Source organism: Eleutherodactylus coqui, chromosome 10, assembly GCF_035609145.1.
Source record: "Eleutherodactylus coqui strain aEleCoq1 chromosome 10, aEleCoq1.hap1, whole genome shotgun sequence".
NCBI lineage: Eukaryota > Metazoa > Chordata > Amphibia > Anura > Eleutherodactylidae > Eleutherodactylus > Eleutherodactylus coqui.
In genome coordinates this window covers 22,596,011-22,622,656 of record NC_089846.1, presented here as the reverse complement: position 1 = coordinate 22,622,656, position 26,646 = coordinate 22,596,011, and the positions used below count along the sequence as shown (strand labels likewise).

General features: G+C 46.2%; 1 protein-coding gene across 1 annotated transcript in view; it reads left to right on the top strand.

Annotated features, from left to right (window-relative positions):
* The window catches only part of NUP188 (nucleoporin 188), a 49,240-nt gene that overhangs the window by 14,290 nt on the left and 8,304 nt on the right, over positions 1 to 26,646 (top strand). The window contains exons 8-32 of the mRNA XM_066580544.1: positions 1,327 to 1,449; positions 2,889 to 3,100; positions 3,795 to 3,906; positions 3,986 to 4,186; positions 4,418 to 4,507; positions 6,516 to 6,581; positions 6,936 to 7,055; positions 7,427 to 7,553; positions 8,540 to 8,695; positions 10,398 to 10,524; positions 10,608 to 10,695; positions 10,781 to 10,851; positions 13,171 to 13,282; positions 13,363 to 13,483; positions 15,817 to 15,883; positions 15,988 to 16,113; positions 16,224 to 16,357; positions 16,439 to 16,545; positions 20,484 to 20,687; positions 21,954 to 22,123; positions 22,202 to 22,271; positions 22,364 to 22,431; positions 23,756 to 23,948; positions 25,077 to 25,154; positions 25,239 to 25,324. Coding sequence (XP_066436641.1) covers positions 1,327 to 1,449; positions 2,889 to 3,100; positions 3,795 to 3,906; positions 3,986 to 4,186; positions 4,418 to 4,507; positions 6,516 to 6,581; positions 6,936 to 7,055; positions 7,427 to 7,553; positions 8,540 to 8,695; positions 10,398 to 10,524; positions 10,608 to 10,695; positions 10,781 to 10,851; positions 13,171 to 13,282; positions 13,363 to 13,483; positions 15,817 to 15,883; positions 15,988 to 16,113; positions 16,224 to 16,357; positions 16,439 to 16,545; positions 20,484 to 20,687; positions 21,954 to 22,123; positions 22,202 to 22,271; positions 22,364 to 22,431; positions 23,756 to 23,948; positions 25,077 to 25,154; positions 25,239 to 25,324 — 3,029 coding nt within the window. The remainder of the gene's footprint in view (positions 1 to 1,326; positions 1,450 to 2,888; positions 3,101 to 3,794; positions 3,907 to 3,985; positions 4,187 to 4,417; positions 4,508 to 6,515; positions 6,582 to 6,935; positions 7,056 to 7,426; positions 7,554 to 8,539; positions 8,696 to 10,397; positions 10,525 to 10,607; positions 10,696 to 10,780; positions 10,852 to 13,170; positions 13,283 to 13,362; positions 13,484 to 15,816; positions 15,884 to 15,987; positions 16,114 to 16,223; positions 16,358 to 16,438; positions 16,546 to 20,483; positions 20,688 to 21,953; positions 22,124 to 22,201; positions 22,272 to 22,363; positions 22,432 to 23,755; positions 23,949 to 25,076; positions 25,155 to 25,238; positions 25,325 to 26,646) is intronic.

The window sequence follows — 26,646 nt, the reverse complement described above, 5'->3', positions numbered from 1 at the left end:
GACATTCATCGGCGAATTGCAAAGCGTCTCAAAATCCAGTGACGTTCTTGGAATTGGAAAAAAAAAAAGTGAGAGTCTCTATCAGCTCACTCGCGTATCATCGTTTCCAACATGTTGAACCCGACATTCAGCTCCTTACACGGATGAGCTGTTCAAGACATCTTCATTTCGTGGTGTGACAGCTGTGCGTGGCTGTCCAGAACGTGGTCTGTCTCTCACGTCGCTGTTGCCACTGTTGACGCGCTCCACCTACCTCACTCTGCCAGCATCCACTGTTTGGTATCCTTAAAGCGCTGATGGATGTCAATGGGTGCAGGAAAGATTTCAATTACACACATGTACTTTCATTATATCAGGCGCCTTTTTTTTTTTCAAACTGCCCCTCTGCTGCCATCTGTCACATGGCAAGAACATTTACCAGATATTGACAGAAAGGTTCAAACTATACTACCATATTGCCAACATCCTGTGCCAGCATAATAAAATAGTAGGCATTAGTTTCAGAAGAAGTCTCGTACATTGTAGTGCTGAGGCCTGCAGACTGAGAGACTCTTTTTGTATTGTCATTAAAGGGGATGTCCAGTTGTAAACTAGTGATGGCCCATCTTTAGGATAGGTCATCAAGAGTAGATTAGCTGGGGTTCGTCTACAGGGACCCTCACCTATTGGCTCTTCTCTGGACCAGTGTGTTCATGTACTGAGCTAATTTCTGCAGAAAGCAGAACGCTCCGTTCTTACTGCAATGGCCAGGCTTGATATTGCAGTGATTTGAAATGAATGGGTATTTGCTTGCAATACCAAGCTTGACCACTACAGTAAGAATGGAGCTGTCTGCTTTCTTCAGAAATCAGCTCAGTTCATCTGTTGCCTTAGGACATATGGCCAGCGTAAAACGGGAAGGAATGTGCTATGCTACGGACAGATAATCAAATATGAATATTCATTTTGCCCAATCATCAGCCCATCTGAATATGCCAGCAAGAAGCCATCCAATGAGCAAGCGATAGTTTGTCGGCTGATCATTTCTTTTGAACTAACATAAAGCTGCTCACTTGTCGGCAGCACATGACCCAGTGTAAACGTGGATATATTCTGCTGATGAACGCATACTGTACTGGTGCAAACTATGTTAGTAGCCATAGCTTGTTCCCACACTATAGATAATCTGACCATGCACACAAGAGGAACGCGCACTGACTAACACACTCATTGTCTGTCAGCACGCTAGCACAGGCAGATTATCGGACGTGTAAAAGCACATGTAAGGTTATCCTAGATTGCTGGCATGCAGATCTTCACTGTAGATATCAAATGTTGTCACCTTAGAAAGAATTTAATGACTGCATGGATATGCTGCAACGGGAGGACTTGATGGGGAAATACCGCAAGCATTTTGAAGATCTCTGCAAAGAAGAAGCCCCCACATGGGAAACTCACGGAAACCTCATGGTATGTCAGTCGCTTTACCCATTTACCTTTCTTTGATGAACACAACACATCTTATGCCGCATCACCTTACCCAAGTACATCAGTACACCGTAATGAAATCTTATGTTGCCAATAAGTCCCACAATGTGTGACCGCTCTCCTCGGCTTCTCTTTGTCTTTGCGGAGACAAATAGCTGTTTTTGAGTGCAAGAATGGGGTCACTGGATGCTTTCCTATTAGACCTCTATTGCGGTAGGCGGGGATGCGTATTCACGCAATACTTCGGCTGTGCTACAGCGGAAGTATAGCGTGACGGACGGCTTCCATTGACTACAATGGAAGCCAGCTGCGTGTATTCCCGCGGCAAATAGAACATGCCGCGGGTTATTTCACCGTTCTGCTTCCTGCAGAAATTATTTTAATAGAACCTCACAGCTGCGGGGCAACGCCGTGGATTTCCACCGTATACAACGCGGCAGATATCCGGCCGTGGGCATTACCCCCAATACCTCAACCAATTTTGTATTATTCAATACCATTCTTACAGAGAAACTTTCATCCAAGTTTTATAAACTTTCTGTAACTGTCTCGGTCTAACACTTTGTTTCCACCAGTGTATACTCCCTCATACATTCTTAGTACTGGAAGTGCTTCTTAGCAAAGCAGTGCAGCTGCAGAGAAAGTCAATCTGTCAGCAGATCTGGCTGCCTTATAGGTAGAGATGAGCGAGCATACTTGGTAAGGCGATATACTTAAGAGAGCATCGCCTTTTTCGAGTACCTGCTGGCTTGTCCCTGAAGATTCGGGGGTGGCCGCGGGGTTTGAAGAGCGGCACGGGGCAGCGAAGGGGAGAGGAGAGTGAGAGAGAGATCCCTCTCTCCCTCCTGATCCCCTCTGCAACCCCCCGCTCACCCCTGCGGCCTCCCCGAATCTTCAGGTACGAGCCAGCAGGTACTCTGAAAAGGCGATGCTCTCAAGTATATCGCCTTACTGAGTATGCTCGCTCATCTCTACTTATAGGTGAAAAAATATTTTACTGATGGATTTGCAGCTTTATTTTGATGCACTCTATAGTACAGATAGTCCCCTACTTGCGAACATTGGACTTTCAGGAGGTCCCCAGCTGCCTAGCAACCGCACAGCGTCCCGCGATCTCATCGTGGGACGCTGTACGGGCCCCCTGAACGTTGGGTGCAGGCTGTTTCTTACACACTAATAACAACCAAAAGGCAGATTAAATCTGCAAAAAGTAAAGGCAACAAAGAATTAAACCAAAGTTTTTAATCCGGGTAAATAAATGTTTCAAATTATGCACCCCCCACATATAAACCTGCTCAAAACCTATAAGCTGAAAGTTTATATAAAGACCCCACCTTCGTCTGGAGTCTTTATATAAACATGTCTAACATTCGTGAACCGCCACGACTGAGTTTAATTTCACTGCTTTGTTCTCTGCTTAGACTGAACGTCAGGTGTCCCGATGGTTTGCACAGTGTCTACGGGAGCAAGCAATGCTGCTGGAGATCATCTTCCTCTACTATGCCTACTTTGCCATCTCCCCCTCTAACCTACTGGCACTCACCAGGCTGTTTAAAGAACAAGGCTTCGGACGTAGACAACAAAATCGGCACTTGGTTGAGCAAAGCTTGGACCCTTTAATAGACAGAATTGGGTGAGTGTTAGTAATCTCATGTCATTGGCTAAATTCCAGAAAAATTGATGCCCTGCACTAGGCTTAAAGGCATATTCTCAATTCCAGATGATATGATGTAAATGTCTAATAGCTGTGGGTCCCACATCTGGGACCTACACCTGTGTAGAGAACGGTGGTCCCTCACCCGCCTGATGAGTTGGCCGTCTGTCAGTGCATCCAGACAATAAATGGAGAACTTCAGGTGGGAGGGGGTGGGTTGCCCCAGGGGGGTGGGGGGTGGGGTTGCCCCATTTTCCACATTGGTGCAAGAGTCAGTGGTGGGACATATGTTTCTCAGACACATATGGTATCCTGCATCATAGTTCTACTGGGGTATACACCTTGAACATCTGGAGTGTCCTTTTATATATCTTAAAGGGTTTGCTCACACGCGATGGATTTGCTGTGAATCGTGTGCAGTGGAAAAATCTGCAGCAAATTGTATGGGTTTTGATGCAGCTACAACATGGATTTCAGCTCTTCAATTGCGGTTGGCAAGCTGCAGCACATCCGCATCAAAACATGCATGAAAATCACTTTTTGGTGCTGATTTTCCAGTAAATCCGTTTTGTGTGAACATGCCGTACTAATGGCTGCAGAAGTGTTGTCCTAGCACTTTCTATGCTCAGTTGTGCTTCTTAATATCTAAGGATTCCTTGTTTTTGTGTTAAAGATATTTTGAAGTTCTCATCCTCTTGGAAGGGATCGACATGGACTCTCTGCAGGATTATGTTTTCAAGGATGAGCTTGAACACCCATTTACCAACGAACCACAATTTTGCAAGGTGAGGTTTGCCCTTATTGAAATGATCCTTTGTCTGTTATCCAGTGTCTGACCACGTTTTATTAATGCCACCTCCACAGGACATGGACAACATCTTGTTAACGTTTGGAGATATCCCTCATCATGCTCCTGTGCTCCTTGCCTGGGCTCTGTTGCGGCACACCCTGAGTCCAGACGAAGTAGCCACAACCGTCCGGAAAATGGGCAGTATGGCCGTGCAGCTCCACGTCTTCAAGTATTTGACAAGTATGCTACGAGGCCTTGGTAGTGGCGAGAATAATGTAAGGATCCTTTTGCATTGCTTTCTCTTGTCTTTTTAATAGGCAGCCAAGTACTATATTGAATCTAGTTGTATGTAGTAAATTACCTGGATGGCCCGGATTATTCTGCACTATGGGGCTCTTTCCTTTTTGACTTGTCTTCTGATAGATCTGAGCATAGTGATGATTTATTGAGCAGGACTTCACTACATAACATGATGACTCTTCTTCCTTACCCTTTTACTGTTGTAGTGTACGACCAGCACAGCATGTTTGTGCGTCTACAGTCTGCTGTGTTTCGCCTTGACTTCCATGGAGGAACATACTCTGGGCAAACAACAGGTAAAGCGTGATCTATTTGAGGAACCATATACACTGGTATACTTTTTTTCTTATTTTCCTTTAACCTGTGCGTACGTTTTTAAGGCCTGGGTGTGCAAGGTTTGTATGGAGCAGAATCGGGAGCCGATCCTGCTTCATACACAGCAGGTTGCAACTGACATCCGCCCGCAACAGCCGCAATCAGCCTAAACACCGATTGCAGCTGTTCACCCTTTAAATGCTATTGTCAATTCTGACAGCGGTATTTAAATTCCTGATCAGTATTCCGAGGTCCCGAATGATAACCTCCTCCTGCAAGGTGCCATTTGGTTGCTATGTTAGCTTGGGGCCTTCTGAAGGCCCCCAGTACTACCATGGTTGATGGCGGCAGTAAATTATTTTAGTTTTTCCCAAAGATAATTTATTTTTTTAAAGTAGTACAGCAAAATAAAAAAAGCAAACATAAATTTAAGTGATAATTGTGCTGACCCATAGAATAAAGTTATCATGTCAGGTTTTCCCCAGTGTGTACACTCTAAGGCTGGATTCAGACGAACATATATCGGCTCGGTTTTCACACCCAGCCGATATACGTCGTCTCTCTCTGCAGGAGGAGGAGGCTGGAAGAGCCAGGAGCAGTGCTCTGAGCTCCCGCCCCCTCTCTGCCTCCTCTCCGCCCCTCTGCACTATTTGCAATGGGGCGGGGTGGGGCTAATTCGTGGCACTAAGCCCCGCCCTGCCTCCTCTCATTGCAAATAGTGCAGAGGGGCGGAGAGGGGGTGGAGAGGAGGCAGAGAGGGGGCGGGAGCTCAGTTCCTGCTCCTGGCTCTTCCATCCTTCCCCCCCCCTCCCCCCTGCAGATGAGGACACCGTATAGCGGCTCGGCGTAAAAACCGAGCCGATATATGGTCGTCTGAATCCACCCTCAAAGCAAGGCCCCCCCTCCCAAAAACGGTGGAATTTTTTTTTTTTTTTTTCATTTCACTCCATTTAGATATTTTTAAAAGTTTTTTTCAGTATAATATATGATACATTAAATGGTACCGTTGAGAAATATAACTTGTCCTGCAAATAACGAGCTTTCAGACAGTTACGTCAGTGGATTAGTAAAAGTAGTTTTTTTTTAAAGTGGGGAGGAAAAAAACAGGCCTGCATCAATAAAGGGGTTAAAGCTATGTAGAAAAGGGTAGTTAACTGCACTTATTTACTCGCCCTGCAAAAACCGTATACCGCGATGCTTACATTTTTGTTTTTTTAGCAAGAGAGTCTATGGGTGACTTAAATCACTTTGTTATACAGTTTGTGGATTTATGAGATTTTCCTGACTTTACACACCTGTATCCAGATGGCTTGTGCAATTTGTACTTGAAAGACTCGGGTGCAACTTGCACTGAGCAGTACACAGACAGATGTCTGTATGCTGCCCAATATTTATGGCCCTTGCATACCTGGCCGATATACGTTCGTCTGAGTAAGCCCTCACGTTGACCATCAGTCCATGTGAAAGAACATTCTAGTGAATAGCCTCATGGGCTATAAATGGGCCGAGTGCTGTCTGTTGAGTACACAGCCCAAATATACGGCTGTCTGAATGGGCCATAACTAGAGATGAGCGAACGTACTCGGATAAGCACTACTCGTCCGAGTAATGTGCCTTATCCGAGTACCGCTGTACTCGTGCTGAAAGATTCGGGGCGCTCCGCTGCTCACAGGTGAGTCGCAGCGGGGAGCGGGGCAGAGCGGGCGGGAGAGAAGGAGAGAAAGATCTCCCCTCTGTTCCTCCCCGCTCTCCCCTGCAGCTCCCCGCTCCGCAGCGCGTCCCGAATCTTTCAGCACGAGTACAGCGGTACTCGGATAAGGCACATTACTCGGACGAGTAGTGCTTATCCGAGTACGTTCGCTCATCTCTAGCCATAACCTAAACATAGAGTGATGTCAACAGAGCCTCACACACCAATATAAGATTATTCTTTATGTATATTTCTATAAATATTGATCCATTTGATAAATATGGTTATTCTCGCCCTAGGATATTATTGATACAGCTTGTCAAGTGCTGACCGCCCCAAACCTCTCAGATCTCTTCTGGAATTCAGTGAGTATGGGAAGATGGTCATAGACAGATTTTTGCAGGGGGTAGCCCCTCATCCAAATGTTTAGCAGCACGTGCTGACCTTTTAAAAGTAGATTTGGGCCTGGCAGTGTTTTCACAGATACTGTCAGGACAAACGAAAAACTAACAAGATCAATATTCTTGTCTGGTTCTTGGGTCTCCTTGGTCTAAATGAATTTTAAGCCATTTCAAACTTGGTTGAAAATGTGTCATTCATTGTAGTGAATATCAGCGCATGATCAGCTGTAGCGGAGAGCCTCCTGGTATATGTGCGCTCTAAAATACACCTCCATCTTGGACATGGTCATCATATGTTAATATCTTGTCTCCCTCCAGGATACTTCTATAGGCCTCGGGATCTTACTAGACAGCGTGTGTACAATGTTCCCCTATCGGCTGGCTCCTCTGCTCCAATTGTTCACTGCTCTTGTCTCAAACAAGTCTACGGCTAAGAAGGTAAAGCATATGTTACAGGTTGGGACTCTTAGACCACTCTCACACATGCGGTCAGATAACGCCACATTTGAAATGGTGGCATTTTACAGCGATTTTGAGCGCCATTTTTAATGCATGGCACAGCGTTTGACAACTTTTTTTTAACGCACCCCATCATTGGGATGGGTGATGAGGTACGTTAAATGTGAAAACACACAAAAATAGAACAGACAGGGCTCGAATATTGCAGCATTTAAAATACCCCTTTCAAGCGCAGGTCTGTGAGGCCCCATTGAAATCAATTCCGAACGCAATAGTAAAAAGCGCCCGGTGTGAGAGCGGTCTTAAAATTGTTGTATTAGGTTCTAGTTGTGTTCTGTGATTTCTTCCAGGCCTATACTTTCCTGGATAAGATGGTATTTTACACGGAGCATTATAAGCACAAGCCACATGATGTCATGTCGCACGATGATGAGACGCTTTGGAGGAGACGGACTTATAAACTGCTGTATGCTTTAGGTAATAACCTGAGAGATCTAATATAGCATGTTTGTGTAACCTTATAATGGGTGGAGGTTTTGCTGATTTGCTCAGTTCTGTTCACAATCTGTTTTTCTTGGGGTCAGAGCTCTGTTTTTCTGATCTAGAACTTCAGATCCTCTGCTTCCCATCAATGTAGCCAGGGGGTTAAAGGGGTATTCTTATACCCACCTATCCATTTTCTTTGGGTCCACTGTTGGGAACTTCCTTTTTCCAACCTCCTCCTACCGAAGCCTTGATTGACAGCTCAGACCAGCGCCGCTCGCTTGCACATGCACGCTCCTGATGCTGCTAAGCACTTTTTAGCAGTATGCTCCTCTATCGACTTCTACTGAATAGCTCCAGGGCTACTGTGCATGGCCTGAAGCCATCCTATAGATCTCTGTAATGCTACAAAGAGGTGGCTGGGACAGAAGTCTTCTTCCATGAGCTCAGCCGTGGCACCATGGCAATTGAACAAGATAAATGGTACAAGCACTGCCGCTACTAGATTGTAGTGTTGGCTGTAACCCTTTACAACTAGCAGTAAACGAGCTGGATGGGTATATCAGAGGAACAGGATATTTTGAAGAATTGATGCAATTTGGTGAGTTTATCATATTCAGAAGTACTGTTATCTCAGATTTGATTTACCAGATGGGAATATCCCTTTAAATGATAAAATGATCGTTGCCTGCAGCCATCTTTAAGGAGGCGCTCACTGCAAATAGATTTATACTGTTCTCATTCAAGATCTTTCATGCAATCGACTCCTATACTCCCCTATCAGTGGCTGTAAGCAGCTAAAATGTTTTTTTACTCTAAGGCTATGTGATGGGAATCAGAGGATTTGGTGCTGTAACCTCTGCCTGGCCACATTGTTGTACCTACTTTTAATATGTGTATATAGTTGATGTTTTCTGTAATTTTTGCTCAGCCTCTCACACTTCACATGGTAGGATAGTCATTGTGTTCTTGTATTGTAGGACTGGGCCAGACCAATCTGCGTATACCGCAGGGGACAATTGGTCAAGTGATGTCCGATGAACGCGGCTTCTTTGTGCGCTGGGAATACTCATACAGTAGCTGGACCCTCTTCACCTGCGAAGTTGAAATGCTTCTTCATGTTGTGTCTACAGCCGGTGAGAATGCACATTCCCTCATCTCATCCTGTGTACTGTCTTTACCTTTGGCTCATTGCTCATAAAGGGGTTTTCTGAGTACCTCTAACATTGGTGGCTGTTTAAAAGTGCTGCAGCGTTCATGTATCTTTACCAATATGACTGCTGCAGCTAACAGAAAGCTGGACAGGGACATAATTAGTGACGTCCTGTAAACCAGCTTTGGGGCGTCTACATTAGAAACCCACATGGCAGGTTTATGGGGCGTCACCCAGCCTTCTGACTTGGTGACGCCATCTGTCACATGCTGTGACACCAAACCGCCGAAGCAGCATTTCGGCACCATAGTGAGTGTATTGATTCTACATAGTAGCCCACAACTATATATAAAATCAGTAACTCCGAAAATTAATTTAAATATGTGTTCTTATCTCGGCTAAACATGACCAAGATGGGAACGCTGTTGATTGCAAAGTGACTGGGATAACAGAAATAGCTACGCTGCGCTGTTTGCTTAACTCCCATTGACTTCTATTGGAATTACTGAAAAAGCATTGTGCAAGGCGCATGGCTGTTTGCACGCTCCAAAAGATCCCACCGCCGTTCAAAGGAAAAATATATGTACCTCCTACTTCAGCATTGCAGTCCAGAACACCTTCCTGGGTAACTGCCTGCCCAGGCCTGCTGAACAGCATAAATGGGAAAAAGTTCCAGGCAAAGGAATAAAATCCCAAAGCTTTATTGAAGAAGGAATGAAAACATAATGCGACGTTGTGATACTTTTCTGCCCCTCAACATTGCCCCACCATTTCTAGGATAGGTTCCCTGTGCAAAACATTCTCAGTGGTGCTTCATCACTTGCAACCAATCAACACTAGATTATATTCGGGACAGTAAACTGGTATTACAGAATTTGTACATTTTACTTGCTCACTCATTTTTGGATTACCTTGGATGTAGGTAGAGATGAGCGAGTATACTCGCTAAAGGCAATTGCTCGAGTGAGCATTGCCTTTAGCGAGTACCAGCCCGCTCGAGATCAAAGGTTTGGCTGCCGGAGCAGGGGAGCGGTGAGTATTGGCAGTCAGCGGGGGGGAGAGAGATCTCCCCTCCGTTCCGCCCCGCTCTCCCCCGCAGCTCCGTGCCCGCTGCCGGCACCCGAACCTTTGGTCTCGAGCGGGCAGGTACTCGCTAAAGGCAATGCTCGCTCGAGCAATTGTCTTTAGCGAGTATACTCGCTCATCTCTAGATGTAGGGTCTCTCTATTCACGCATTCCCCATTCCATAGCTCTACAAACAGTACAACTTCATTTATACAAACCTGGTGGATACTCTGCAGAGGTTTGTGAATTCGTAACTTCAGTCATTACTTTTCTGCTAACTTACACTTCTTTTTGATTCAATCAAACTTTTTTCCCTTCAGGTACAAGGTGCCCCCATGCATGCAAATTTATGGTCTGTCTGCCTCATATTATGTTTTTATTCCTTCTTCAATAAAGCTTTTGGATTTTATTCCTTTTTACCTGGAACTTTTTCCCATTTACACCCTGCCACCACATTTGGGGAGGCCGAGGGCGGTAGGAGCCCTAACTCAAGATACCTGTGGGTCTTACTTCTGGGATTTACACCAATTGGACTTCCATCACATATCCTGTGAATATGCCATAAAAGACTGAGATGTTGAGAATACCTCTTATAACTTGTCCACTCTGCTTCTCTCCAGATGTTATACTGCATTGTCACAGAGTGAAGCCCATCATTGACCTTGTGCACAAAGTGATTAACACAGACCTGTCTATCGCCGACTACCTTTTGCCCATCACCTCTCGGATTTACATGCTCTTGCAGAGGTAGGAGGTCAGGAGGGGGATGAAGCTGCAGCGTGATTTATATCACAGGACTTGGAGAAGTCACTGCATTTTTTTTATTCCAGGTTGACAACGGTCATGAACCCTCCGATGGATTTCATAGCTTCCTGTGTGAACTGCCTGACTGTTTTGGCTACACGAATGCCTGGAAAGGTGAATAAAGTTTTTAAGCCCCTGTGAAATTTTTTTACAAGGTTTTAAAAGATACTTATGCGTTACTTGATTGTTTGTATCCCAGGTTTGGACAGATTTACATCACACAGGATTTCTGCCCTTTGCTGCCAGCTCTTCTTCAGGCCACTTTATCAGGTACTGTCATGAAACCTGCCTTGTCTGTAGCAGTTTGTAAACTGTCTTATTTACTGTAGTGTTGCAATTTGGGATCTCTCGTCCGTTACATTGGGGGACACAGCTGAAGACCATGAGGATAACTAATGCCACTAGGAGGCAGACACGAAAAAAGTATTGGCCCCTCCTAACAGCTATACTCCCACAGAGGTACCAAGCTTCACCAGAGGTCTGCCTCTTTCTTTGACCGGTCTTCAGTTGTTTTACTTCTGGATTCTTGGGAAACGGGGCAGTCCTTCGACTCGCCCTCTTTACCTCACAGACGAAGGTGAACAGACTGCAATTGACCAGTGTGTTGCAGCCCAACCTTCAAAAATAAAGGATGCATGGTCAACATTAGTTTGACTTCGACCTGCCAACCATAGTGCCCCCATTTCCCTAATTAAAGACAGGCTAGCACAAGGGTGCGCACTGCTGGAGGCTGGAGCTATGTCTAAGGCTGCCTGCAGACGAGCGGGCCGGATCCGGTGGCGAGGATTCTCGCCGCGGGATCCGACCCGAGCGCCTGCTGGGACGAGCGCGTACTCACCCACGCCCGGCGGCCCCGGCTCCTTCATGTGCCGGCTGCCGGGCAGCCGGCGCATGCGCAGACCGGAGCCGGCGGCCGGGTGAGTGACGTTTCTGTGCGTCACTGCATGGTACTGAGGCTGACGGTCTTGTCCCTCAAAGCATATCCATTCCGCCTCTTCAGTGGGCCATTCTCCTTCGATGGGGAGAATGTGCGCCTAATGCTGAAGCACTCTGTTGCAAATTAGGTCAGCCGAACATTGATCTGATTGCATTCAGAATCAACTGCAAGCTCCCAACCTTCATGTCCAGGTCTCAGGACCACCAGGCATGAGCAGCGAATGCTGTCGTAATTCCCTGGACAGACTTCCAGTGTCTGTACGTCTTCCCTTCCATCCCATGACTTCTCAAGGAGATAAAGATGGAAGGCCTTTCAGTGATTCTCAATGCTCCAGACTGGCCTCGATGCGCATGGTATGTGGATCTCGTTGACCTACTCATCGACACTCTTTGGTGTCTCCCTTCCCTGCTCTTATAGTAACCCATCTTCCACCCAAGCTTATCCATGCTTCATTTGACGGTGTGGCTGTTGAAGCCACAGTACTGAGGACTCTAGGATTTGTTGAACCCATCGTTCAGACCATGATGAAGGCTAGAAAGCTCTCCTCTTCTTGGCTTTACCATTGTGTCTGGTGGAAGACTTTCTTCCTGTGGTGCGAACTATGCAACTTCCATCCTATAAGTTTTTTACTATCCCACCTCCTATCCTTCCTTCAAGTGGGGCTAGGCATGGGTTTGGGCCTTAGTTCCCTGAAAGGTCAGGTATCTGCATTGTCCATCCTTTTCCATCGCCCACTAGCTTCTAAGTCAGACATCCATACCTTCCTAGAGAGGGTCACTCGTGCCATCCCTCCACACCATTCTGTTACCGCCGGGACCTCAGTCTGGTACTGAATGCACTGCAGTCTCATCCCTTCCAGGCGTTGCGCAACATCATGGCTCATCTCTTGCCCTGCAAGGTAGCATTTTTTGTAGTGATCACTTCTGTCTGCACGGTTCCTGAGCTAGCAGCCTTGTTGGCCAGGCTTCCGTTTATGACATCCCATCAGCACAAGGTGTTCCTGCGTCCCGTTGCCTCATCCGTACCAAAGGTGGTGTTGGCCTTCTAGATCAGTAAGGACATTGTCTTACCTTCATTCTGTCCCTCCACCGCTCACTCTCGATAATCAACTCTCCACAAATTTGACTTGGTGCGAGCCTTGCGGATATACCTCTACTGGACGTCTTCATTTTGGCGCACTCACTCTTTGTCATTGCAGATGGCCAGAGATGTGGCCTTGTTGCTTCCAAAACCATCCTGTCACGTTGGATCAGATCAGTAATGGCGGAGGCTTACCATGCCAAGGGCAGGGAGCCTCCGTTTCAAGTTACGGCACGCTGTGCTCGGGCAGTGGGTGTCTACTGGGCAGTACACAATGGTGCTTCACTCTCCAACTGTGTAAGGCCTCCATACCTCTTCTTAAAGTTCTACCAAGGGCACACTTGGCATCCGCTGACACTTCTCTTGGTCAAAGAGTTTTGCAAACTGCAATATAACTGACCGCATGCATTGTATATTTCTCCCCACCCCCTGAAGGACTGCTCTGGAACATCCTATGGTCTTCAGCTGTTTTCCCCAATGAAAGAGACGAGAAAGAGATTTTTACGGTAAGTACAGAAATCTTGTTGCTTTTTAAAAATTTATTTCCATTTTTTTTCCTCTTTTCGACGCAGCACTGAAAACATGAATGCTGGAGGATACGGGACACTTCTGGGGATCGAGCAGTCCCACGGGGAATATAGCGTCACGATCTCTTTTCTCCGCCTTGTTACCACATTAGTGAAGGTATGATTCTGGAATAGCACAGAAGCTCTTTTTCTTCTTAAAAGTCTTACATGCCACAAGTTTTAATTCTCTATTTCCAGGGTCAGCTCGGTAGTATGCAGAGTCAAGGTTTAGTGCCCTGTATTCTGTTCGTGTTGCGAGAAATGCTTCCGAATTACCACAGGTGGCGCTACAACTCTCACGGTGTGAGGGAAAACCTTGGTATGTGATGCGGCCCTTATTTCACAGTGTTGATATTTTAGTATGTTAACTTGTTACCCTTCTTTTTCTATTAGGTAAACTTTAAAGTCCATGGGCACCTTATCACATGGAAAAACTGAGTTTAATGGGGTTACCTTGAGTTAAAGGGGTTGTAGCATTGCAAAAAAAATTTAACGGTCGAGTATGAACTAAAAAGACTCCTTACTCTCCTGTCTTCGTCCCCTCCTCCCGGATCCCAGCTGAGGGGCTTCTGTGGCCCTGTCCCCTAGCACAAACGGGCAACAGAAGTCAGATGACTGCTACGGCCATTCATAGCTCAGCTGTCAAGGTCTGAACTCCTGGCATCCGCTCTCATATTCTGGGCACCATGATGCCATTAGTTTGGGACAATGACGCAGCCGCTACTGATTGGCCACAGCAGTCACTTGACTTCAAAATGTTCTCTTCTAATGATGCAAAGTTGTAAATTTGCTCCAAGTTTCAGACTGCCATATTCATTCCTTCATTCATTTTCAGATGCCCTGATATGCATTTTGCAGCGTGCTTCTAGTTTCATACTTATCTCATGTGGACATGTATCACAGGCTACTGGATGTGCGCTGTGTGTGTCCAGGATGCTGCTGCCTTCACTAGCTCTCATGTATAAGCATCTTCATTCCCAGAGTAACTTCTTAGTCTACAGCCCATGATTTTTTTATTTTTTTTTTATTTGTGCTGATGGACACTGATGCTGAGGAGTGTATGATTTCCCCTATCCCCAGTCTGTTGCGGTTGCTGTCCTCTCTCTGTACACTGATACAGACCCTGTATGATTTATCCTCCTCACCTTTGTGCTTTATTCACTATCCACAGCCTGTGTGATCTGCCCTCCCTGATAACTGGGATGCTTTCCTCCTCTTTACTCTGATTTGTCCTGTACAGCCCCCTTCCCATTCCTGCTTGTATCTCTACGCCTGAGAGAAGGGAGGGAGCAGAGAGCAGTCAGGAGCAGTAGGGTAACCAGTTATGTTAAGAAGTTACACAAATTTGGTCGGAGATTTTTACTGAAGACTATTTAGAAAGTTGCTGAGTTTCGCATACAGCAAGCAAATCAACAGTAAAAAAAAAAATTGGTGCAAAGGTTTTCATAGCCTTTAAAGGGATTTTCCCAGTAATGAAACCCCCGTCTGTATGTCCTAATGGGCAAACAAACATAATATAGTAGGTGTCCCCTTTACTGTAGAACCAGGTATAGCAGTGTTAATTTGCAAGTGGCTGTGCCGGGGTCTACAGCTCAGTTCACGTGAACGAGGCATACCTGCACCATCAGGCATAGCTACACGCGGCCAAGACTGTGTCTAGATGGAATAGAAAAGTTATTGAAAACCCTTTAAAGTTTCCGTATAACTCGGTGATTAAAACCTTAGGCGTTTCAGTGACTTAGTCTAGTAGTGACGTTCACACTCTGCGCAGATTAGTTTTATCATGAGCTTACGGGATCAGAACGGGGCTTTATTCCAGGCACTATACAGGGTGTAGTCAAATAGCAGGATCCGGCGCTATATCTCATTACTGATGTCCTATAGTGAAATAACAATAGTGTACTTGAATAAGAAGGCATGGATGCGCTACACGATGGTACGGCGCACGGACCATGGCGGCCCCGGAACAAGGATTTCAATTTTGTGCTGTTGTCCCCGTAAGAAAGAGAGTAGAACCTAATTGTACATTTGAAGAGTAGCATGTGAGAAGCAGAAATCTACTTTTTGCATCTCTCTAAGTCCTGTAGGTCCGCTGATGGTACTCAAATAAGGAAATGTAAGTACTGGTAGTATGGCCTGTGTGAAATTGTACTCGAAGTGGCCTCCTTCTGCTACGATGCATGCATGGAGTTGTTCGGCAGTGCAGTCCGGGGCAGATGCTATCATTACAGGAGTAACCGAAACACACGCATAGAGCATGCATGTATTGTAGCAGAACTTGCGTTTCCTTCAGTCCCAGCAACGGTCCCACGGGACTTAGACGCAGAAAGCGCATTCCTGCTTCTCACATGCCGCTCTTCAACTTTACAATTGGGTTTCTCTCTCTCTTACAGGGGCCACAACATAAAAGTGAAATCTATGTTCTGGGGCCCCCAGAAGCCCGTGCACCACACAATCATGTAACCTTCCTATTCGTGTACACTATCGCTATTTCAGTATAGGACACCAGTATTGAGAGAGCGCGCCGATTCCGGCTTTTCGACTATAACCCCGTGTATGATCCTTTGTTTATAGAAGGTCTTTTTGCTTTCCTTTCTTGTAAATTGCAGTTACTATGTAATATCTGACTCTGGAACTGTCCCCTTATATCAGGATACCTAATCTTGAATCTGATACATGCCATCCTCAACCTCTGCCCGGACGTGGATCTGCAGAGCAGGTAATTGGCATTGTGTCCCGGCAGTTACTCCATTGATTTACATATTGTGATGACATCGTTAACCGCTTATTAATACACCGACCTCCCTCAAATATCCCCTACAGCCCCCTAAACCTACAGAGCTTGTGCATCTTCAGCCTGACTAACACAGAGGCAGGGCAGGCCGTCATCAACATTATGGGGATTGGCGTGGATACAATCAACGTGGTTATGGCCTCTCAGGCAGGGAGGTGAGTGGAGACATTGCTGATATATCGCTCATCACTTATTGATGTGACTTCTTGCTTCTTGGAGATCCATTATTACTCTCTTTAATTTTTTTTTCTTGCTCTCATCTCAGCAGCGGAACCGAAGGACAAGGCCAGATGTTAATCCAGACGGTCAAATTGGCATTTTCTATAACCAATAACGTCATCCGGTTGAAGCCGCCATCCAGTGGAGTGTCCCCCTTGGAGCAGGCGCTGACGCAGCACGGTGAGAGTCACATCTAACATGTTCAGACAGCAGTGTAATTGGTGGCTTTATGTTTCTAAACATTATTTACCCCTTCACCAGGAGCTCACGGGAACAACCTCATCGCGGTCCTGGCAAAATATATTTACCACAAATATGACGCTTCGTTGCCGCGGCTGGCTATACAACTGCTGAAACGTCTGGCTACTGTAAGAGGATTATTTTTTTTTCCGTATTTTAGATGTCTTGAGTTTGCTCAAAATTTATAATTATGTGATCTTGAAGGAGTCGGCTTCTGCGATGATTTAGTTGGTTCTAGTTAGGACAGTTGCTGACCGCTGAGTATGGCGATCTATCTCTTTCAACTCCATACAAGGGAAAATTAAATAACTGAACATTTCCTAAGCCTTGGTCTTAAAGGGGTGGTCCAGTTGTAAACTATTGATGGTCTATCGCAGGATAGGTCATCTATAGTGGATCAGTGGAGATCCCCACTGATGAGCTGTTCTCAGAACCGGTGTGCTCATGTATTGAGCTGATTTCTGCAGGAAACTGACAGCTCCTTTCCCACTGCAGTGGCCAGGCTTGGTACTGCAGGCAAAATTTTCATTGAAGTGAATGGCCTGTAATACAAAGCCTGGCCACTGCAATGGGAATGGCGCTATCTGCTTCTTGCAGAAATAAGCTCAGTGCCAGGAACGCATCAACCCAGAGGACAGCTGGTATGTTCACTCCTACTGGAAATGCTGCTGATTTTCTGCAGTGGAAAATTCTGGGGCAAAATCTGCAGCATTTCTGCATAAAAAAACAGGAGTCAAAATCCAAATCGTTGGTGCAAGACCCAACTAGAAATGGCATCACTATACATGGACCATAACCCTGTGATAGACCCCTCAGTAGCTAGATGTGGCCTGGCGGTGGTATCAACGTTCAAATACCTAGGGATAAACATAACCCGAAACCACAATAAAGCCCTAGAAGAAAATATTAACCCTCTATTTGAGACCATAAGACACAAACTTAAACAGTGGTCCAGGTTGCCCCTATCAGTTGCAGGTCGCATAAATCTAGTCAAAATGGCTATACAACCGAAATGTTTATATATACTACAACACATGCCTACGATTGTCCCCAAACGGTATTTCCAATCCCTAAACTCCCACATCTCCTCATTTATATGGGGCTCATCGAGACCCAAACTAAGTTTAAAGTCACTACAGAGACCCAAAAATCAGGCGGGTATGTCCCTCCCAGACCTCAGATTATATTATCTAGCTGGTCAACTTCGCAATATTCGTCCGTGGTTCCAAAACACAGTAAAACCCATCACAGATCAATACCTTGAACATCAAGTGAAAGGCGGCAATCTGTTGGTGTACTTGGAGTTCCCCGAATGCTCAAACCCCTCTGATTTATTACCACTCCACAGATTGGCGCTGAGTGTGTGGAGAGAGACAAAATCTATCCAGAATTTTAGCGATATAGTATCCGATCTTCCTCTCTCTGGGATAACCCAGGCCTGACGGCTTTGCAGTCAGTCCCAGACCCCCAATACTGGAGGAATTTGGGGGTCACCTCACTCAAAGATGTATACAAGGACGGTATACTCCCTACATTCACTCAACTGCGCGATCTAGTACAATCCCCGCACCTCCAGCTGTTCAGATTTTTTCAACTTAGACACGCACTGACCACCCAGTTCCCCCCCAATTCTCCTCAGATATCCAATTTCCCTACCATCGGAATCCTTAAATCCCAAGGACCCAAGGGCTTGATTTCGGCACTTTATACACACTTGCTTTCAGCCAAAATAAACCTTAACCCACTTCCAGTCTTTAATAAATGGACACTCTCCATCCCATCCCTCACAACTGACGATTGGACAGACATCATGGAATCCCACCTGTCTGTCTCTCCCGCCGTGAATAATAAACTGATCCAACTTTATATAATCCATCAAGCTTATCTCACCCCCAACCGACTACACCATATGGGTAACGCCCCATCAAATTCATGCCACAGATGCCATCAACCGGGGGCGAACTTTTGGCACTTAATCTGGGACTGTCCACCAGTAAACAATTTCTGGTCCGACATTACAGCCTTTACAAACGCACTTTTACTACCCCCATTTAACATATCAAAGGACCCCAAAATAATTCTATTCGGCCTACTGCCGGAAGACCAATGGCCCAAATACACACGCATCTTCCTCAAGAAAATACTGTTTCTGGCCCGCAAAGTAGTGGTACTGCACTGGATGGCTGCAGACCCACCCCTACTATCACAATGGATAAAACTAATAAATGATGTCACTCCATATGAAAAAATCATCTATAAGAATAGAGGATGCCCGGGTAGATTTCAAGAGATTTGGGGCCTCTGGCTCATCAATCGACAAACTTTATCAACAATATGAGTTCTATCCGGGCTCCCGCCCTTTCCCTCCCCCATCGGGATTTCGTATCTCCCTCATCTCTCCCTACATTCCACTCGCATCTTTAATGCACTTCCCATTTTTCTACCAGGAACTGAGCGGCTGCCCGGCACTGGCTCTCCGACACTCTCTCCCCCCCTTATTGTTGTTCAACTGTTTGACATGAAACTATGCAAAACAAAACAAGAAGCAATGTTTCCCTTTTTTTATTGACCACTTTATACAGGTGCAGTTCAGCATTAAATGTACTTTTACGCATATATGTTATTTGAACAGATACAATCAATGCCATGTACAATATTCCTTTTTTCGTGCAAAGATGCTCTGTACCGTGATTCTGTATTTTGTTAAATAAAACAAAGTTAAAAAAAAGAAATGGCATCACATGACCAGCGGCGGCGCTCATTTGTAGTTCCTAGTGTGTGCTGCACTTTGGATACCGGGTATATTTGGGAGGTTAGAGGAGCGCTGCACGACCTGAAATCAGCTGTGAATCTGCAGTTGATTTCAAGTCAAAATCTGCAAACGGGCGACCGGATCTGCTTGAGGCCGGCTTCACACGGCCGACAAAATCGTTCAATTTGTGAGCTGCACAAGTATGAACCCCATTTATTTGAATGGGATCATACACACGAGTAATGTTTTTCCGCACAGCACTGCGATGCGGGAAACAAATCGCGGCATGTTCTTTCTTGGTGCGTGATCTCGTACCGCCGGTCCTATTGAAAGCAATGAGAGAACTTCGCAATCCTCTGCCGAGGCTATCACGGGAGGATCCCGGAAGTGATGCTAGGCTGTTTTCCCATGAAAATGCCTCGCATCCTTATGGGTTGCAGAGGGAGGGCGGATTTACAGCCCAATATCGCGCTCGCCTGTGTGAAGGTGTCTACAAGATAAGTTATGCAGCTTATGTCAGAGCTTTACAAAAACACATTTATCTTCTTTAGGGTTTATTTTCACGAGTGTATATCAGCCGGCGCTTTCACGGCCGGCCGATATACGTTTTCATCTAAGCAGTCCCCCCCCCCCCCCCTTCCCTCCCACTCACCAGGTCTCTGTCTCTCTCCTCCCCTCTGAGCGGTTTGCAATGGGAGTGGGTGGTACAGGGGTGGAGCTAAGCTCCCACCCCCTTGCCCCTTGTCCATAGCCAGCAATGGGAGTGGGTGGGACAGAGCGGAGCTTAGCTCTGCCCCTTTCTATTGCAGATGCCTGAGTGGAGGAGAGAGACGGTGAGGGGGAGGAAAGGGGGGGGGGAACTGTTTAAATGGAAGCGTATATCGGCCAGGTGTGAAGACCCGACCCATATACGCTCATGTAAATAAGCCCTTAAAGAGAGTTTCCAAGGTTTTCTGTTGATTTGCCGCAGATTTTTTAACAGATTTCACCAATTCGGTTTGAATTTAATTGAAAGGTTGAAATTTGCACCAAAATCCATGACACAATCTGCTGTATGCCGGCTTCATGTGAACGCGCCGTAAGGATAGATGTGTTGCAGAAATTTCACACAACCGTTTGGGACTTGCATACATTCATGTGCGCCAAAACTGATCTATTCGGATGACGGGAACGGATTTTCAGTTGCAGGATTTTCTGCAAAAAATCTGTGTATTTGAATTCACCCCTATGGCTTCATCTGGGAGCCGGAAAGAAGAAGAGAGGAGACCACTGGTATTACGTCTCTAAAATACTTGTGATTTGACTATCCTGTAGGTGGCCCCCATGTCGGTGTACGCCTGTCTGGGGAGCGATGCCGCAGCTATCCGCGACGCTTTTCTCAACCGCCTGCAGTGCAGCATAGAAGACATGCAGATAAAAGTCATGATTCTGGAATTCCTCACCGTTGCTGTAGAGACGCAGCCGGGGCTCATTGAACTCTTCCTGAATTTGGAGGTGAAGGAGACTAATGGAACGAAGGTTTGTATTGGGGAACACCCCCATAATAACGACATGCAGTGGAATATGTCAGTTTCTTTCTTCAGATTCCATATGAATCCGCAAGAAAAAGCCTCTGTCAGAAATCAGATATACAGTATGGCCCCATAGAGTTCTGTGGTGTTATATTATGCATCCCTGATCCATATTAAGGACATATGAATGAGGCCTAAAAGTATTTCTCTTATCGAAATGTCTTTAGAATAGGTAAAATCCAAAAACTAAGTAATTTCGTGGTAATGGCAAGAATAAAATTAGACTTTCATGTTTATATTTGGAGCAAGGGAAAGAGGAGGGTAGGTAGAGCCAGCAAAGGAGACGCTGAAGGAGCGGTTGGATAGGTGGGAGGAGAACCAGGAGAGGGCAGTGTCCTTTAGACCGATGGAGCGAAGCATACTGAGTAGGAGTTTGTGGTCGACAGTGTCAAATGCTGCAGAGAGATCGAGGAGGATCTGTAGGGTGTAGTCGCCCCTTGATTTGGCTGTCAGGAGGTCGTTTGTCACTTTTTTCTAAGGACAGTTTCTGTCAAGTGTAGAGGGTGGAAGCCGGACTGTAAGAGGTCAAGAAGAGAGTTTTCTGAGAGAAGGCTTATAAGGTGGCAGTAAACCAGGCGTTCTAGTAGTTTGGAGATAAAGGGGAGATTTGAGATGGGTCGGTAGTTTGCAACATCTGTCAAGTCAAGAGTCGGTTTCTTTAGCATGTTTGAATGAGGACGGGAAGATGCCAGAGGTCAGAGAGAGGTTGAATATAGTGGTGAGATGGGAGATAACCACTGGGGAGAGGGATCGGAGGAGATGTGAGGGGAGAGGGTCGCTAGCGCAGGTGGTGGGGCGAGCAGAGGCAAGCAATCTGGAGACTTCTTCCTCTGTCGTTGGTCTAAGTATCATGTGAGCAGCTCTTGCCAATCAGAGAGCAGGTATAGTCTAACATTACCAGTGCACTGTGAGGATTAGGTAGTCTGAAGATTGTGTCGGCCATCTTGAATAGCTGAAAACAGGACCTGTAAACGATGGATCAGAGGGGCATGAGCATAGAAGACCCACAGAAGGTAATACTATTCCCTTTGGTCCCAGGACAAAATTTTGTCCTGAAACTGGATGGTCGCTTTAACAGCAAGCAGAGATCTTAAAAATGGAGAGAAGCTGAAACAAAGTATTGCAGGCTAAAATTGGATCCGTATGAGAACAGACAACACTTGATATTTATACCATTCATTGACGTGCATCTTAATTGTGTTTTGTCCCGCAGGAGTTCAGTATGGGGCAGTGGAGCTGCCTGCAGGTCGTACTGGACCTAATAGACCTCCAGCAATCTGACCAGTTCTGGTGCACACCTCAGCTGCACCGCTACGCCATTGCTTTCCTACACGCCTTATGGCAGGATCGTCGGGACAGTGCCATGACTGTCCTAAGAACCAAGTGAGTTATACATTAAGTATCAGGTGTTCGCCATGAAACAAACAAAGGTCACTGAGCGTGCTTATTCCTCTCCCCTAGGCCTAACTTCTGGGAGAACCTGACAGCCCCTCTCTTCGGGACACTTGTACCCCCCTCTGAATCTTCAGATGTGAGTGCATGACCAACTGAACAGTATTGCGTATAGTGATGTAATAATGTGCCTCCAAGTCATAAATCTGCCATTTTTTTTATTTCTTACAGCTGAGTGTACTGGAGACCTGCGCCTTCATCATGAGGATTATCTGCCTGGAGATCTACTACGCCATTCAGTACGTCCATCTGGTGCTGTAGAAAATGTAACGGGACTGGAAAGCTTTTCTGACGTCCGTTTTAGTAAATACCTATATAGCATAACCATCCTGGGGCATCTTTTTTTCGACCTGCGTTGTGCTGTTCCTCTGTTATTCCTCCTGGAAATGGTTAGCTAAATTGACAAGTGGGTGTTAACTTTCCTCAAGTCAATGGGGTGTGACCGTGTAGAGTTTAATGCTTCATTTATACTGGATCACTGTCTGCTAAAGGACCGCACGAGCGAGCGACGTCACCGCTAGTTGTTGGCACTCGTGCAGAGCATTTAAACAGGTAGGTGACCGCTGAGCATCACTGACTTCTCGTTCAGCGCTTCACATTCTCTGTGAGGTGGGGAGTGTTTACACGCAGCGAGAAGTGAGCGGTGATTTTTTTTATGCTGGTTGAAAGTGAGCAACAAAAAGTAAATGACTAGTAAACAATATTTGCATTTAGACGCAACTATTCTCGCTCATTTTCATTCATTTGAGCGAATTTTGTGCGATAATCGTCCCGTGTAAATGAGCCTTATCGCTGTCTGCTCCAAGAGGAATGGTCACACCAAGTTGTTTGTTAGGCCTACATTTCCTGGAGGACTATGGCCACCTGTAGACGGGCGGGTCGGATCCCCTGCGAGAAATCTCGCAGCAGGACCCGACCCGTGCCCCTGCAGACACCAGTGCGGCTTTCACTTTCTCCCGCGGCTCTGGCTCTGTGATGTGCCGGCTGCCGCCCAGCCGGCGCATACGCAGAGCGGAGCTGGGGTGCCGGGAGAGACATTCCTGTGCGGGCCTCTGCGATCCCCGCACAGAAATAGAACATGCCGCAATTTGTTTTCTGCGTGTGTTTGTACTCGGGCAAATCGTGGCCGTCTACATAGGATTGCGTTTTGTAATGCCATCCTATGCAGGCGGGCATGGGCGGAAGTTCTGCGGGAAATTCCGCCGCTGAATTTCTGCCTGTGTGCAGGAGGCCTAATAGAGAAAGAAAAGATGCTCTAGAATTTTTGTTTGGAAGAAGTTACTACAACGAACAGCACAGAAGAGCTGAGCGATCCCTTTATGACAGGGATCCCCAACTCCAGTCCTCAGGGACCACCAACAGGTCATGTTTTCAGGATATCCTATGGTAAGAACACCTGTGGCAATGTCTGAGGCACCGACAATAATTACATCACCTGTGCAACACTGAGGAAACCCTGAAAACATGACCTGTTGGGAGTCCTCGAGGACTGGAGTTGGGGAACACTGGTTTATGATGTATATTATCTCATAAATTTCTTAATGTTTCCTCCTCCTTGTGTAGGGGATCGCTGGACAAGTCCCTGAAGAGCATACTCGAAAAATTCTCCAAAGAGGGACGCTTTACTTACTGGTCAAACTATATGCAGTCGCTGGTGCATCGTGTTGTGGAGACGGAAGGCAGCTGCAGCTCGCTCACAGAATACCAGATGCTGCTGTCAGCCTGGCGTATACTGCTCATCGTTTCTACACATTATGTACGTACATAGGTCTTATGGACTAGTTACTGTTAGATTCGTCGCCTGCCTATAAATGACTTAAAGGGGTTGTCCCATCTCAGTTTTTCATGGCTGAGATAAGAATCTAGCCGCCGTTTTCCGACCATCTCTCTGGGTGTTAACACAACAGCTGAGGCCATTAGAGAGAATGGGAGTTACAGAAGCAGTGTAGCACAGCGCACTACATTTTTTTTCACATATCCCATATTACAGAAATCTTGTAAGGCTCTTAGTTCAGCGGTTTCCTTAAAGGGAATCGATGACCATCTTTTTGCAATCCTCACGGAGAGCGGCATAAGGTACTGCTGGTCACACTGATAATGATATGTCTGCTGTGTGGATCAGTGCAGTAGTTTTGGAGTAACTTGCAACTTTTTCGGCTGTGTCATCGGAGGACACAGCAAGACCGCGGGTATGGCTGCTACCACTAGGGGGCAGATACTGAGTTCCTCCCATCAGCTATACCCTTCCTGCAGGCACTGAGATAAATCCGCTTTAGCTTGGTGTTCATGGGTGACAACCTCCCGCTCTGCAGGTTTTCAGCTACATTTTCTTAACCCTTTTACATTGGGAATACAGGGCTGGCACCAGATCACCCTGTACCCCCAGATGAGGAGGGACAGCAGATTGGCTCTAACCTCTATTGCTTGTCCTATCCACAGAAGATAAGGGGGCACAGACGAGCTCTAACTCTTCTGTGGCCCACCAGCTACGGGGTCCCTACTAATATGGTACGCTCTAGGCCAGACCACTCCCTTCCCAGTGAGTCAGAGGGGTCACTCTTACAGTCACATAGATGTATAGCACATCATTGCTGCAGCAGTCGTGTGCCGTACATGCAAGCATCACCTGCTCTGGAGGACTTGCCTTACATTAAGGAAAACTTTGCAGGTCCCGACCCACTTTCCCAGAATACTCATTTTGGGTAAGTTCTGTAATAAAGTTTGTGTATACTTTCTGTTATATAGGGGCTTTGCAGTGACTTACATCCTCCATATGAGAAGCCCTTAGGTTCCTTTTAGTTCTCCTCACTATAACCTTACATATAATCCTGTTGGAGAATACATTTTATGCCGTGACGCCATCTCTGCTTGCTTCCCACAACAGGCGGATGTCATGCATTTGACAGACGTTAAAGTAAAGCAAGAGCTCTTCCAGGACATCCTGTCAGGAACGGAAATCTTGGTAACTATCTTACAGGCAGATGTGTGCCTTGTCCTATTGGAGTGACATCCACTCCGTATACGGTATTAACACCAATCTCTGCAGTTCCAGGTCCCCAGCTCTGCTCCTTGTCTGCAGCTCGGCTTCATGCTCTGCACGTTGATGATGATTTTACTCCGACGCTGGAAGAAGTAAGTCTGCGCTGGAGAATTCTGGTTTACACTAGAATTTCTATATTTTGGACTGTAAGACACAAAATGCCAAGAGCGGTGGTCCCTAGACCAATAGCAGAGGGGGCCGTTATAGTAAATTACTTAAGCCACAAAGTAATCAAACTTCTACTCCTTGTCTATACCAGACTGCTAAAGAAGAGGTGGTATCCTAGATCACCGGGGATTTTGGGCAGTAATACCTCTACTTCCCCAGGCGCTTTGAGCTTTTTAAATTAAAGGGGTATTCCTACTGGGAGGGGATTAGCTCCGTATCACGTTTATTGAGTTCAAAGGACACGTATCTCTTTCACCCGGCCTGAAGTCATCAGCCAGGAGGAGGATTTAAACTGATATTTGGCCAGCTCTATTAGCACGGCTGCAAGTAGATAAGACAAAACACAGCAGGAACGAAAGAAAAGTCTTGCCTATGCAGCAGTAACTAGTACACAGTATATCCCTCACTACCAGCCGGAGCGCTTCTCTCTGATAACTTACACAAAACTTAGGCTTTAGTAACCATACTTACAGCTCGTATGAGAGACCCACACAGACCAGCTTTCTGTGTCCCCAGTTAGCACAACTACTCATCTCTTAGCTGCTCCTTAAATATCCACCCACTGCCTTACGTAATCAGCCAGCTGGTGATACACTCCCTGTTACCCCTCATAGGAGAGGAATCTGGGAGAAATATACCTCGCCTCTACAACTACGCTTATCTGTTTGTCACACTACCTTAGTCATCTATGGCCATATACACTGGCCACATAACCAGGCAGGACGGGGGTTAGCTGACCCCCATTATTGGGATAGATGCCAGAAATATCTAAGTTCGGAATACCCCTTTTAACCACGTTTTTTCTTATTTTCTATTGTCTAAACTTGCATGTGTCTTATAGTCTGATAAATACCTAACTCTGTATTAGGGGAATACCCTCTATCGCCTGTCCACAGGTGATAACTAGTTAATCGGTGGGGGGTCCGATCAGCAAGACTCCACCAATCGCTAGAATGGGATCCGGTGTTCCCTTGTGAGACAGGCAATGAATGAAGCGGCAGCACGCCTGCTTGGCCACCACTCCATTCATTTCACTGGGAGCGCAGGAAGTAGTAGAGTGCGTGAACTTGCCAATACGTGGGTCACCCCAATTGAAATTAATAGAGCTGTAGCCTGACATATGCACTGCCACTCCCTTCATTGCCAGTCTTACAGCAGGGTATGAAAACCCTCTTGTGGCCATCCCACCGATCTGTTATTCCCTATTGCTTATTCTGTGAATAGGGAATAAATTGATATTAGCGGA